The sequence below is a fragment of the Boleophthalmus pectinirostris genome, unplaced genomic scaffold (assembly GCF_026225935.1).
Source record: "Boleophthalmus pectinirostris isolate CB_2022bp ecotype Guang Dong unplaced genomic scaffold, ASM2622593v1 HiC_scaffold_19, whole genome shotgun sequence".
Classification (NCBI taxonomy): domain Eukaryota; kingdom Metazoa; phylum Chordata; class Actinopteri; order Gobiiformes; family Gobiidae; genus Boleophthalmus; species Boleophthalmus pectinirostris.
Window position 1 is genome coordinate 19,552,208 of NW_026571140.1, and position 13,430 is coordinate 19,565,637.

The following is a 13,430-nucleotide window of genomic DNA, read 5'->3' on the forward strand; positions in this document are numbered from 1 at the left end:
TGATACTCTCAAATATTTTGTAAAAGTAAGCCTGATTGGCAGCTGGGTTCTTTGAAAATTAATTTCACGGTAATATTGTAGGCAAATAGCCTAAGAACATGAACGTAACTGGTGAATTAGGTCCATTCGACTGTGTTTTTACCTAAGCGTGTCTTGTAGCCTAGGGCCTGTTGCATAACAACACTAAATGTTAATAATCTAATGTGCGTAAAAAGGCAAAATAAGAAAAGTGTGTGCTCCTAGGCTTATTGCCTTCGATGCAGCACTAATAGCTTAGGTCACGAGTACTCATATTTAGGCTATGTTGTTCATAGGGCCTACTGCTTTTCACTTTGACTGGTTACAGTTTGCATAGGTACAGCTCCCAGGCTATAGGCTCATTTCTATGGTCTAAAGCACAGGTGTCAAACATAAGGCCCGGGGGCCAGATCCGGCCCTCCAAGACCTTTAATGTGGCCCTTGGGTGATTTTCTACTAAAATATTTGAATTATATTTTCTATTAAAATATTGTTAATTTTCTGAGGTGCTTAGCATAGCAGCGTCTCCAGCGTCTCTGTACGTGGCCCCTCCCACCAGAGCAGCACAAATGAAGACTTGTCTCTTTCCAAACGCTCTTAAAGGACGATCGTTTTGACTGTTGACCGTGACACCCTCATCAGCAAAATGTCACAAATGAGAAAAGTGGACGCCGAGTGCAGGATTTTCCAAGAAAAATTTACTTATTCCTATTTGCACACAAGTTAATGTTAAAACATTGTGTTGAAATTGAATTTTTCTTAAAGTTTCAGGTTGTTCATAATATTATAATATTTTGTAAAAGAAAGAGTTCATCAATTAAAAAAAGATTTCTGTAATAGATTTGCATTTTTCTGCACAAATATTTGAACTTATTGTTATTTTTGGGGTTTATATGACATGAGTTTTTCTGATCCGGCCCCTTTGGGATCAAAGTAGGTTGGATACGGCCCCCGGACCAAAATGTGTTTGACACCCCTGGTCTAAAGAATTAGCCAAGGCATTGTGAGATGAATGACAGGCAGAACATGTCAGAGTAAAAGTGGTGAGGCGAGAAAAAAAATAATAAAAAATCTTACTTTTGTTCACATAATGAAATAGATTAGCCTAGTTAGACTATTTCTACACTAGCCTACATGTGCTACTCACAGATAATAACATAATCAGCACATTGCACATGATAAAGGTCTTGGTCAATTAAGGCTGGCTTTAAAAAGCCATATTATGCTTTTTTCTGATCCATGTTGTTTTCTCATCACTAACACCTGCATATATGCTGAGTTATTCTCTCAAATAGACCTTGCAATGTCATGTGGTAATACAAAAAGTGCTCCACTGGGTTTTTAAACGCCATACATCTTCACTAGCATCATTTCAATCATTTCAGCCCTGGAATTGCCCATCTCTAGTGAACTAAAGCTGAAAGGCAGGTGTTAAGTTGAAAACTACCACTACATGACATCACAAGGGGGGGACACAGTGTTTTGAGCTTCGGGTGTGTAGACAAATAATAAAGGGCTACTGAAACATGTGTAAATCAAACAAAACACACCTCCAGGTATGTTTTTGAGGAGGTAACAACATTATACCATCACTAAAAGCTCACATTATCACACTTGCCACTACAAACAGAAAATAAGAGGGACTGGCTGGTCAGGCTACTGTTTATTTTATATTTTAGTTGTTAGTATGTTGTAGAAGCGTTTTAATTCGGTCCATGTGTTTAGGGCTGCTTGAAACAACACTTTTATGGTGAAAAACCAGCCTGGACGCTCCGTGTGCTCACTTCCGGGGACTGACAGAAACGCCCACTTTGTACATAAGAGATAGATGCTATCAATACCATGTAGCCTAATCACATTCATTATAGCTCTGGTCTTTAAACTCGTTATAGTCTGACAAGCCTACAGTAGGAGCACTTTTTAAAAGATCATCAACACGGGAGGAGGACGATGCCTAACTTGCCTAACTATTCGGAGGCAATGAAGGACTTTGTGGAAAGTCATGTCATTGGTCTCATTGTTGTCTTTTCTGCAGGTAGGCCTAGTTAATTATTCTTCCTTTATGTGTTGACCTACTAACCATAATAACACTGAAAACTGGTAGGCTACAACGGCACATATTTAAGTCCACTCGTTTATTACGCTGTTATAAAGGCTCTTGTAGCGAATGCGGATTCTGACATTATCAAATCTGATTATGAATTGATTATGTTACATAATTACTATACGAGTGACAGACCTATTGGACTGTTCATGCTGACTTGAACGTGGATGTAGTTAGGCAGTGATGGGAATAGCCTACTAAATGAATGTATTACTGATATAATTCCCACTTATTTGTGAATATTAAACAACAACAAGAACAACAACATTGTTTTCTTTTATTTCAGGGGCAGGCCTAGTGGCCTTCCGCAGGTGGATGGGTGGGAGAGTGTGTCAAAGCAAGGCCAGGCTGGATGGAAAAACAGTCCTAATCACAGGCGCGAACACAGGCATTGGGCAAGAGACAGCCCTGGACATGGCTAAACGAGGTCAGCAAAAACAAAACTCATATTTAATCAAACGTTTTTCTTTTCAAAACTATTTTAGTGAGTTTTTCTGTGATCTAATATTACAAAGTGGGTAGGTTATTATGTTACCATTTTACAGGGGCCAGAGTGATCCTGGCTTGTAGAGATGTCACCAAAGCCCTCATTGCTGCTGATATGATTCGCCAGCGTAGCGGAAACGGAAATGTGGTGGTCAAGAAGTTAGACTTGGCTTCTCTGCAGTCAGTGAGAGAACTGGCCAAGGATGTAGAGAAGAATGAACCACGCTTAGACATCCTCATCAACAATGCAGGTGTTTTGCAGTTTTTAAACTGTTATGAAAATCAATTATGACACGGAATTCTCATTGAACTTTTTGTTTAAAGGTATCATGATGTGTCCCAAGTGGAAAACAGAAGATGGTTTTGAGATGCAGTTTGGTGTAAACCACTTAGGACACTTTCTTCTGACTAATTGTCTCCTTGATGTATTGAAGAAGTCGGCTCCAAGTCGCATTGTCATAGTGTCTAGCCTGGCACATGAGAAAGGTAAAGGTTTTGGTTCTTTTTATAACAATACTGTGTCAAATTTGTATTGCAAAAATCACAATAATAATTGGACTGATGTTATTTCTTATTTTCAGGAAAGATACATTTTGATGATATTAACCTGGATAATAACTACAAACGTGAGATCAGTTACCGTCAAAGTAAATTGGCTAATGTACTTTTTGGCAAAGAACTTGCTGCACGATTGCAAGGTAAAACAGAATGTTTCAAATGATTCTGTGAAATTAACATTCTTCACAACACAATCTTCTTTTTTATACATAATATTTATTTATTTATATTTTACCCGTAGGATCTGGTGTGACAGTGTACAGTCTGCATCCTGGGGTCATTCGCACTGAGTTGGGTCGCCACCTGTTTCCCACACTGGCTCTATGGAAGAGGATCATAGCCATGCCATTGATGATGCTCATCAAAACGCCCTGGGAAGGGGCGCAGACCACCATCTACTGTGCTGTAGAGGAGAGCCTAGCCAATGAGAGTGGCTTCTACTACAGGTTACTTAATACTATTACTCTTTTCTGTTTTAGTCTTACATCTTAAAATATGTCTTTTAAAATGTAATATTAAATCATAATGACCTATTGTTCTTGTACAGTGACTGTGCCCGCAAGACAGCTGCACCTCAAGCTCAAGATGATGCTGCAGCAAAGAGGCTCTGGGACCTCAGTGCTTCAATGGTTGGTCTTGGTTAAACCTCTGCAAACCTCTTCTTATATCACTGGTGTAAAAACTTTGATTTAACCATATAATATTATTATAATGCAGTTATAACCCACGTTAATCTCTGAGTTACATTTTATCAAGTGTGCTGTGGTTGATTATGCCTCATATTTGATTATTTTTCAGCACATTTTAATCATTATTTAAATTTTATTTTATTTTTTTACATATAGTTACATGAATTACAGTATGGCATGCCGAATTGGCAAGATTGTACTTTGCACTTAAAAAAAAAAGACATAAATACTTGAATTATAACAGATGAGTTCATTAAAATTAAATGTGCTTGGTTTTACTGACCAGGATAAGAGTTGGTAAACCAGTAAGGCTATTGTAGAGCCTGTTTCCGCAATGAAGTTTGTACCACATTAAAACATTATTTAGCTATGCAAGCTTTTAAAATATATACATAATTCACTTTGAAAAGATGAACCAAATGTATAAGCAATAAATATTTTTGTACACCGTTTTGAAATCGACTGCTTCATTTACAGTGCAATGCAAATATTAATCATTAAATAAAATATCAACCAAATCGTCATTATTTTTGTTTAGCAACTAATATTGGAAAGTTGAGATGTATGTCAAAATTACTCACCTTTGTATTCCACCTCAGCTTTTAAAAAGATTAGTCATGTCAGATCATGTTAGGGTGCCTGAGTTCATCTCCATAGTGGAGTTTCTACTGCAAGTAAACAGATTTTAAGACTTTGGACATACATAAATATTTCTTCATCTCACCTATGACATATAACTCTGGATTGAAAAAAACATTTTCTCTAGTCTATGTTCAAACTTAATTCAAAGTGGTTAAGAAATAAGTAAAAGAAAACATGTAAGCAATTAGATGTAATAAACCTGGAACAAAACAAATGCTCATGCTACTCTGTTTTATTTTATAAAATAAATATTCCACCTTAATGGATTCAGTTTATATCTTGTTCAAGAAGAACAAATGCTGACAATAGACTTGAATTCCCCAATTCTCCATTCCTTAGGCTCAAGTTTGTCCCAAAGTTGTAGGTAATGTCATGCACATGCCCTTATCAGTTCTCCGTCCAACGGATACAGATGCTATAGCTGGGCTGGAAAAGTGATAAGGAGATGTGGGCGACTATTGTGCATTTCGAAGATATTGTTGACAAACTTAAAAAACTGGATCCTGGAAATTCTTAAAAGTTTGTCAGCGTCCCTCAGGATGCAATACAAGATCTTCCTGAAGCTGTTCCTTCTTTTTGTGAAATCCAAACTTCTAAAATAAGTCGAGGCTCTCCACCACTTCTGTCACCGCTGCAGACTGAACACTCTTGAATCCACATGGTAAGTTTGACTTGTCCCGCTCTGCTGTCCTTTACTGTCCTCCTGCTGACAAAGTTTTGAGACACACCCCATTGATGAGTTTTATTTCACTGTGGCCCCGCCTGGCTAGGACCTACTTCTTTGCCTCTATTGGTTGATAATGAAGACTCACCATATCTGCCCCCTGGCTTGTGTGAACACCAGCCAAATAGCTCTTCCACTTGTCAATCGGGAGCAGCTCGGCCAATCAGATGAGAGGCCAGCCCTTGATGGGCGTGTTTAATACAGGTGTGGCTAAGAAGCACATTCCAATAAGCGCATACCTGTCAGCTGCTCTGGTATTTAGCTGCTCCTGGAAAGCGTTTTCCCACTGTTTTCCCCTCATCTGAGGCCCTTGCACAGGCACCCTTTTCATTGCACAAATACACAATCTTCAGTTCAAGACATCAGCATCTTGTCTCAATTATTTGGCGATCCCCTTTATGGGAAGTGCTTTATGTCCAAATGTTCATGTACAAATGTGAGATTATTGTCTGGATATGAAAGTGCTTGGGTTGTGCCTTAGAGGCAGTTCAGAGTGGAAATGGAGTGGTATATTAGATGTATGTCTGTGTGTATGGAAAATGGCAGTTTATTTTTTCCCAGGAGCCAGGGCTGTATGTCATTATTCTGTAATATGTGCAGTCAGTTGGCGCACAGGTGCAGGCCTTGGCATGTGCTTTCCCCCCAGCAAAGAACATCAGCTCATCTGCTTCTGCTTTGCCCCTCAGAGATCATAAACTCAGGGAGAGTCAGGTGCAGTGCTGAGTCGTCTGGTATGCAGTCATTCTCTTTTTCTTTTTCTACAAATTTTTCTATACCGCCAAGTTTCAGTCCCATGGTGTGTTCTACTGATGATCTGTTTCTCTCACTTTCTCTGTGTGTATTATTCAGAGCACAGTGGTGTAGTGTGTGCCTGAGGCAGGTGTGGGAATGCAGGTTTGCAGCATTTGCCACCTGAAACCAGAGCAACTGTGCAGTGATTAGCTGCTGACGAGCCCATGCATGTGTTGAGCTAAACATGCACAGCTACATTGACTAAATTTGTTTATGTCACCAGTCGTCACTAGCATCACATGATAATCCAAGGTTTCAACTCTCTAATGTTATTTGAATACCTAAGATACAAGAAAATACAAAAGAAGAATATTTCAGATTCTGTTAATTTAGTTTATTTGAGAGGTGTCTCCTCATGCAAGAAGATGGTGGATTATCGTTTGCAAAGCCAAGGCACTGTCACTGTCTGTTGTTACAGTGAAAGTTGCATACCTCAGATGTTTGGACAAAATGCCTCAAAAAATTCTACTGAACACAAAGTACAAAGACACCTAGAAACTATTAAGAAACTAAAAGATATATGTGCACACAGATTTTTGAGGAATACATTTGCTTGGAATGTATTTTTCATGTTTTGTATATTTGTTTTATTATTTCAGTTTGTTTTAAGTGGTGTGTCATTAGTCTTTCACATGCATTCTGTACACCACGTGTGTGACAGCAGCTCAACACTTAAGCCACCTGTGTGATCTGACAGTAAGAGCACTTGTAACATCTTACTTTGACTTCCTGTCTAATGATTTTGGAGAGCTTGTGGGAACATTGTAGGGGGCAGGTCGAGGTGGCGTTCAGGGCTGCGGGTTTGGATTCCAGGGCCGCGTTTGGGAGGGGGCTGTAGGAACTACGGGCCCCGAGGCAGGATCCTGTCACCAGGCATAAGCACACTGTCGAGTGGACACAAAGACAACAGAACAAGTGCTGAGTCAGCTGTCTACCTGGCTTAGCATACGCTGGGCTGCCTCAGCTCCTCCACACAAGCCTTTCCATGCTGTCCTCAAGTCACTACACACTTAAAGCTTAACTGCACATTGAACTATTTGCAATCTATGTATAAACTAAATCAGATGTGCACATGTGTGGTGTTTATGCTGGTCAATAATAATAATAATGATAATGATCTTTCACAGGTTTGACTTGTAGTGCTACACGTATCATTCTAAATTCAGCCAGGTTAGACCAGAGAACCAGTAAGCCCAAACTGCTGGCCATGCCTTCATAACTATGCCCAAAGTTGCTCAGTTGTGGCAACCTATTGAACTCACCAACGAGGAGATGACAAATAAATGAAAAATGCTGCATATTATAAATCAACATTTCACTGACAAGAAAAGGGCCATATGCTGTTCACCAACAGATGTTCTTGTTGCTAACAATGTGCATTAATAAAATATATTAATACTTATAATTTACATTGAAATGCTTCTTTCCAGATTATTGAAAACATTTATTTGTGAGATCTCTTGTATCAGGCATGGCGCTCTCTTCCACATGGTTGGGCATACTCACTTGATGCTTCCTGATCTCTGAGCATACCACTGGAGGAGGAAGGGCTGCAGCCATCTTTGCTGCCATTGTCTGTGATTATTTAGCCGAGTTCCTCTCATGAGTGTGAAAGTCTGGTGCAAAGCAAACAGCCGTCGGGCCTCTTGATCCAGTTCCGGAGCTGGTGGGAACGTCACATGCCGAGCCCGCTCATGTGCACCAGGGGACTTCTGCTAAAACATCTTCTGCTCCACACAGGGATTAAGCTGCACACATTCCTCTGAACTCTAGATCCCAACAATTCGTCCATATGAGTACCCATCACACTTGAAATCACTATTTACAGTGCAATACTATCAACAGACTTCATATGCCAAATACAAATCTAGTCAAGCTCTTGAACTGAATGCATAAGCTCCTATATTAATCACATAAAATAAACTCTTGTGAGTTTTAAGACATGTTATAATGTTGTTACCTCATCAAAAACACACCTGGAGATGTGTTTTGTTTCATTCACACATGAGTAATATTAGTGTATCCACATCTTCAAAGCTCAAAATGCTCTGTTCCACCTTTTGTCATGTGGTGATAGTTTTCAAGTTAACAGTTTCTTTCACTAAATGATTCTAGTGAAGGTGTACGAAGTTTAAAACACAGTGGAGCACTCCCTGTATTACCACATGACATCTCAAAGTGGAGCAGAGTATTTTCTTTGAGAGAAGAACTCAGCCTAAATATGCAGGGTGTGCGTGTGTGTGTGTGTGGGTCAAACATTTGTGAATGAAGCAAAACAAAACTCCAGGTATGTTCTTCATGAGGAAACAACATTATAAGATAGAAAATAATGTGGGTCCTTTAAAAGAACTGGTTTGGTCTTCAGCTGTTCACATGTCATATCAGTTCATCATTACAATACCAGTAAGCCTTTCATTTATTTAAACCATATTTATAAATTACAAACATGGAACCGAGAGTTTTACTTGTGATTAGTGTATATATTTGTAATATAGACTGCATCTTTAAAATATATATTTTTGTCATATGTTTACTTGTAAATTTGCCCACTATTTTTAATAGCCTTTGCAGTCTCAAATTGTAGCCTATTTAGTCTCCTAGTTACTAAGTTACATTGTAATGTATTTTTTCACTAGAATTGTTTGCCAAAACAAATAGTAGTAGGTTTATATAGGCCCAGTCTATGTTTACAGGTTACTTTACAATTTAGTTTTATTAGGTTTATTGCCGCCTAGTGGCCAAACTTGACTATTTTACAAATTATACAAATAGTCTGGGGTTGATGGTTTGGAAAAATATTAAATGCACTTAAAAAAAAAAAAAAAAGAAAGAAAAAGGAAAAAAGAAAACATCAAATAAAGATGTCCATATGCGCAATTTCTTGTGTTTGTTAGACATATATTAACCCAAATAAAGCAACGTTCACGGAATAGGCTATAGGTCAATTTACTAAATCACAGAATTTCTTCAAATACCATCTTACATTTTGATGGACAGCTTGTGTAATGTGTAGCTGACCATCTTGACGCTTAGTGGGACCAGAACAGATGAGAAGTGAGCGGAACGCAGTGTCCAGCGCCACTGCCGCGGCGGTTGTTGCGCTGTGTTACACCCCTGCTGCTCACTGGACGGTAAAATGCGATCATGGCGAGCTGCCAGCACGCATCAGGCCTGGGCAGATGAAATACCAAGCCAAGTGAACGAGGATCGACTTACCGCCATCGAAACGTCGCTGCGCGTCTATAGCCAGTAGAGGGCGCACCCGCTTCTTCCTTCTGAACTCATGGCACGTTTGATGATCTCTGACACTGCATAACATCTTGCAGCATTAAAGGGTAAGTAAAGGCTCCGTTTCAATGAGCCTACGATACGCAAGAGCTAAAATAGGCCTAATAATAAGTATTAAAACCCACATGAAAACTCATACACATACAGCGAATCCCTTCCAATAGGCCTACTGGAAAATATGGCCAGCAGTTGCAAAAAATCATTTAGGAACGGTCTAGTTTTTCTAGAAAACAAGTCATATTGTTTATTTTGTATAATTATAGCAAACAGTCTCTTTTGCACAACTGCAGTTTTTAATAAGCACGAGTAAATGGTAATCACATGGACATGATGAACATCATTATTCTACTAGTCGGAACATCTCCTCTTGAGTATTTTTTTTTAAGTGACACTGCGCCTGTGCTATGTTGTCACTATGATTATGTTCATGTTGTGGACTGCAGGCGGCGAGTGCCAGTTCTGCTGCAGTTTTAAAACAAGCAAGGCATACTCTGAGTTGATTACTCCTCCTCCTCTCTCGCACCCACCTCGGGGCATGGAAAAGGCAATCGAGGAGAGACATTGCCACAAATAGACCCTCTAAATATGGAGGGCTTCAGTCAAGAGAACAACCATGATTGAATTTTGAGCCTCTTCTACCCAATTTAATAAAGAGAACAACTGGATACACACTTTACTCTCAAATGCTATTTGTGTGTATTTGCCTTAGGCATTATTTGGGGCAAATGTTATTTTTTTTATATATTAAAAGACGTTATGTTTTACAAACAGCCAAATATTCCCCCCAAATTGTGAAGCGCTAAAGATGCTTCAATGCTGACTATATTATAATAATGAACACATGCCTTCATGAGTCAGCCTCCTCCAGCCCACTTTCCAGGTCAGTGTGTGTGTATGTGTATGTGTGTTGTTGCACTGGCAGCCATTGTCTGGAGATGCAGTTGCATGAATATGTTGTGTTGCTAGGCCCTCACAAGTGTGTAGTAGTGTGTAGTCTCAGATGCTGCCTAAACTCTCTTTTGCTGCAGTGTCTTTACTTCTTGTGACCTTCAGCAACATATGTAGTGGTCCAAGGACAGTGCACTTTTTAGCTGATCATTAAACTTCCACAATTTCTCTTCACCTTTAGGCTGGGTTTACTGTATTAGCATGCCATTAGCATATAACTTTGGGAAGCCAGTGGGAACAGGAGGGTGCACAATGACACCTGTTATGTACAAAGCAGATGATGGTCTGACAGGGTCTGACTGCAGAGTTCAAGAAGGATGATGCCTGTGCTCCCTAGTGGTGTAGTGCTTTAAGGTGTTGCTGTAATGTGTGGCCATGACCACTGGCTAAATGTTTCTACCCTACCATTTCATGCTATACAATAGCATAAAAAAACAACACCACTTCAATGTGCCTTAATGTTTGTCCAATCTTATGAAACTCAATACTGGCCAAAGAAAAAAGAACTTTTAGATACAAAATTAACATAAATTGAACTTGGAGTAAAATGGAACAGTGAAGATGAAGTGCTTATGCCATGCAATTTGACTTGTGAGTCCTGTGTCCCACAGACTCTACCTTTTTCAGCTAGTCTTTATGGCCTTACAGTGTTGTAGAAATTATTTTCTTTAACCTGTGAGGAATTACATCTATCAATTGACCAATAAGATGTCTGATATTACGTCTGTTATACATTATCTTTTACATCTGAGTTACATTACTACTTCACCTCATTTGAACTCTACTCAACCATGTTTAATCATGTTTCAACAAAATTAGCAAAGTAATATTACGCTCCAGTCTCAAATAAATCAAAATCGGCACTGATGCTCAAAGCAGCATATTACGTGCTATGTTTACAGAGCAATATACTGGCCTTAGCCTGACACAGTTTTGTTTTTAAATGTTAGTAGGAGTAGAGGCTGAAGTGCGTGCTTTGGAGCATAATACAGTGTGGTTGAGACTTGCGCACGGCTCTGATGCTGCAGCCAGGTGGTGACCCTGCATGCAGTACCTGGCACACAGCAGAGCGCAGAGCTGCAGCCAAATCAGTCTGAGAACAGCCCACAGTCTAATGCACAACAGAAATGACAAATTGTTTATGGATATTTTTACCCACTGAAGTGCACGTGTCTAACATTCTTTTATTTTTGTTCTTTTTTCCATTTAGCTTTTCCTATATGAACGGCAATTTTCTTCACACCTCCAAACATGCTGGATTAGCATATTGATTTGCCATACATTTGATGTTGTGCCCTGTTTCTAAACACCATTTGGGAATTAAACCTTTTTAAAAAATACTGATGTAGAAGAATAGTAAATGTATGTATCCCATTCCTGAGAATGAGAAGAAGAAATATATAATAAAGATGCTTTGGTAAGAGCTGACCAGCACACTCCCAAACCATATTGTCCATATTCTGCTGCACTTCTACTTCTACTTTTTCATTTTTATCATAACAAAGACAATTTCTCTTTTGATGTTTAATTTGTGGACATGCGGCATAAAATGTTTTTAGGCCTTTGAAATCCCGTTACACAATCAGTCTGCGATCACCTCCAGCTGTTGACTCCGCCTCCTAAATGCTGCTCTCCAATAGGCCACAGGATCAGGGTTTGAGGTGCTCGGCATCCATCCTCTAACCTTCATCAAATCCCCTTTGTCAAATGTCCATTCTCTCCATCTTTCCATTTTATGTCATCTATAATAAGAAGCCATAAAAATAATCTTTACTATCAGTCAGAGTTGAGGAGAATCACCACCTCATTACCACTTCTGTCTGAGGGGGTAATTATGGGATGAAAAGAGCCAAGCAACGGACGTAAGCCTGGGGCATCCTGTCCCTAATGGCTGATGTACTCTATGGTTGTATCTATCCGGTTGCATATCTCTAATATCACTCTATACTGCTTACTAAAACGTGGACATAGTTCAGCTTTCAAAATGTGATTACGGTTTGTCTGTGTTTTATTAAAAAGACCAAATACATAGTGTAATCAAACATCGCCTGGTCAGGATGTGTGGCCTTTATTAATGACCACCCTCACACAAAGTGCTGTGATCTTACCTTGTGATGAAATAAACCATTGTGTGTCCTCAGACCAATATGCTAATCCAGGATTATTTATGGGCCAGGCCTAATGAGTATCATCCTTACCCTCTCAGATATGGAAATGTATCAGGAGTGGACAGTGTGGAGGGGCTTTTGTTAGCTCTGTACCTTGCTTCATAAAAGAGACAGGGCACTAAAGAAAAACATAGATACTGCGCAAAATATTCTTTAACATGTATTGCTATGGCCATTTATTTGTGGGCCACACATTATATGACTATATAACAACATGTAATTGCATGGAAAGAGTTAAGGTTGGGAGTTAGAGAGTTCAGTTTACATGTGCTTAATGAGCAACCTTGGATTAAAGGTTGTGGAAAATAAAATATTACTTAATACATTTTCTTTATTATTGCAGATGTTAATATGCCATGACATATGGAACACAGTAATAAATTGATAGCACTTAAAATACTAATAAAAGGTGAATTGGGCTTATGGATTCTTTTTTTCATACAAAACTGTGTGTAATAATTCTGGTAAAGACAAAAGCTGCTTCTTTCACACAGTTGTGCAACATAAGATGAACTGTTTAAAGGGTTTTGTGTAAAATGGACTTTTATGAGCTTTGAACCAGATTATAACATTACATATTTTATTGAGTGATTCATGCATGTTTGAGTTAGTTTTCATTGTCCTGCATTTAAGGCTTGAGTCTGTTTTCACCTATCCCCTATTTATAATTTTTTTTTTAACTCTGGGTCATAAATAGAGTGTAACCGTAACCACGTAACCATAAAAAAAAAAAAAAAAGTAAATGAAAATCTACTGCTTGCTATGGTGAAATGCTACTCTGAAGAGGCGGGGCCTATCAGTTCTGCAGTTTTGAACAGGAAGTCAATGGACTGGTTTCTATTAAGTCGTTTTATCAAAATATTGTGATTTATGACCAAAAAAAATGAAAAATAATAATTTACATTATATTGATAGTAAATGCCTGAAAATAAACATTTGTCAACTACAGGCATATTTTAAACTGATTTATATTTATTTAGGCTACAACATGATTGTAAACACACCAGACTGTT

The 13,430-nt window shown here is 38.8% G+C and overlaps 2 protein-coding genes across 2 annotated transcripts in view; both read left to right on the forward strand.

The window, feature by feature from the left end:
- The window catches only part of nfatc3a (nuclear factor of activated T cells 3a), a 313,699-nt gene that overhangs the window by 68,453 nt on the left and 231,816 nt on the right, over positions 1-13,430 (forward strand). The gene's annotated exons all lie outside the window — the stretch shown is intronic.
- Positions 1,816-4,307, forward strand: si:ch211-107o10.3 (uncharacterized protein LOC407663 homolog). Its single transcript, XM_020941650.2, has 7 exons — positions 1,816-2,053; positions 2,409-2,549; positions 2,668-2,859; positions 2,933-3,094; positions 3,190-3,306; positions 3,408-3,612; positions 3,714-4,307. Exons 1-7 carry the CDS (start codon positions 1,969-1,971, stop codon positions 3,808-3,810), a joined length of 999 nt encoding a protein of 332 aa, XP_020797309.1. The 5' UTR covers positions 1,816-1,968; the 3' UTR covers positions 3,811-4,307.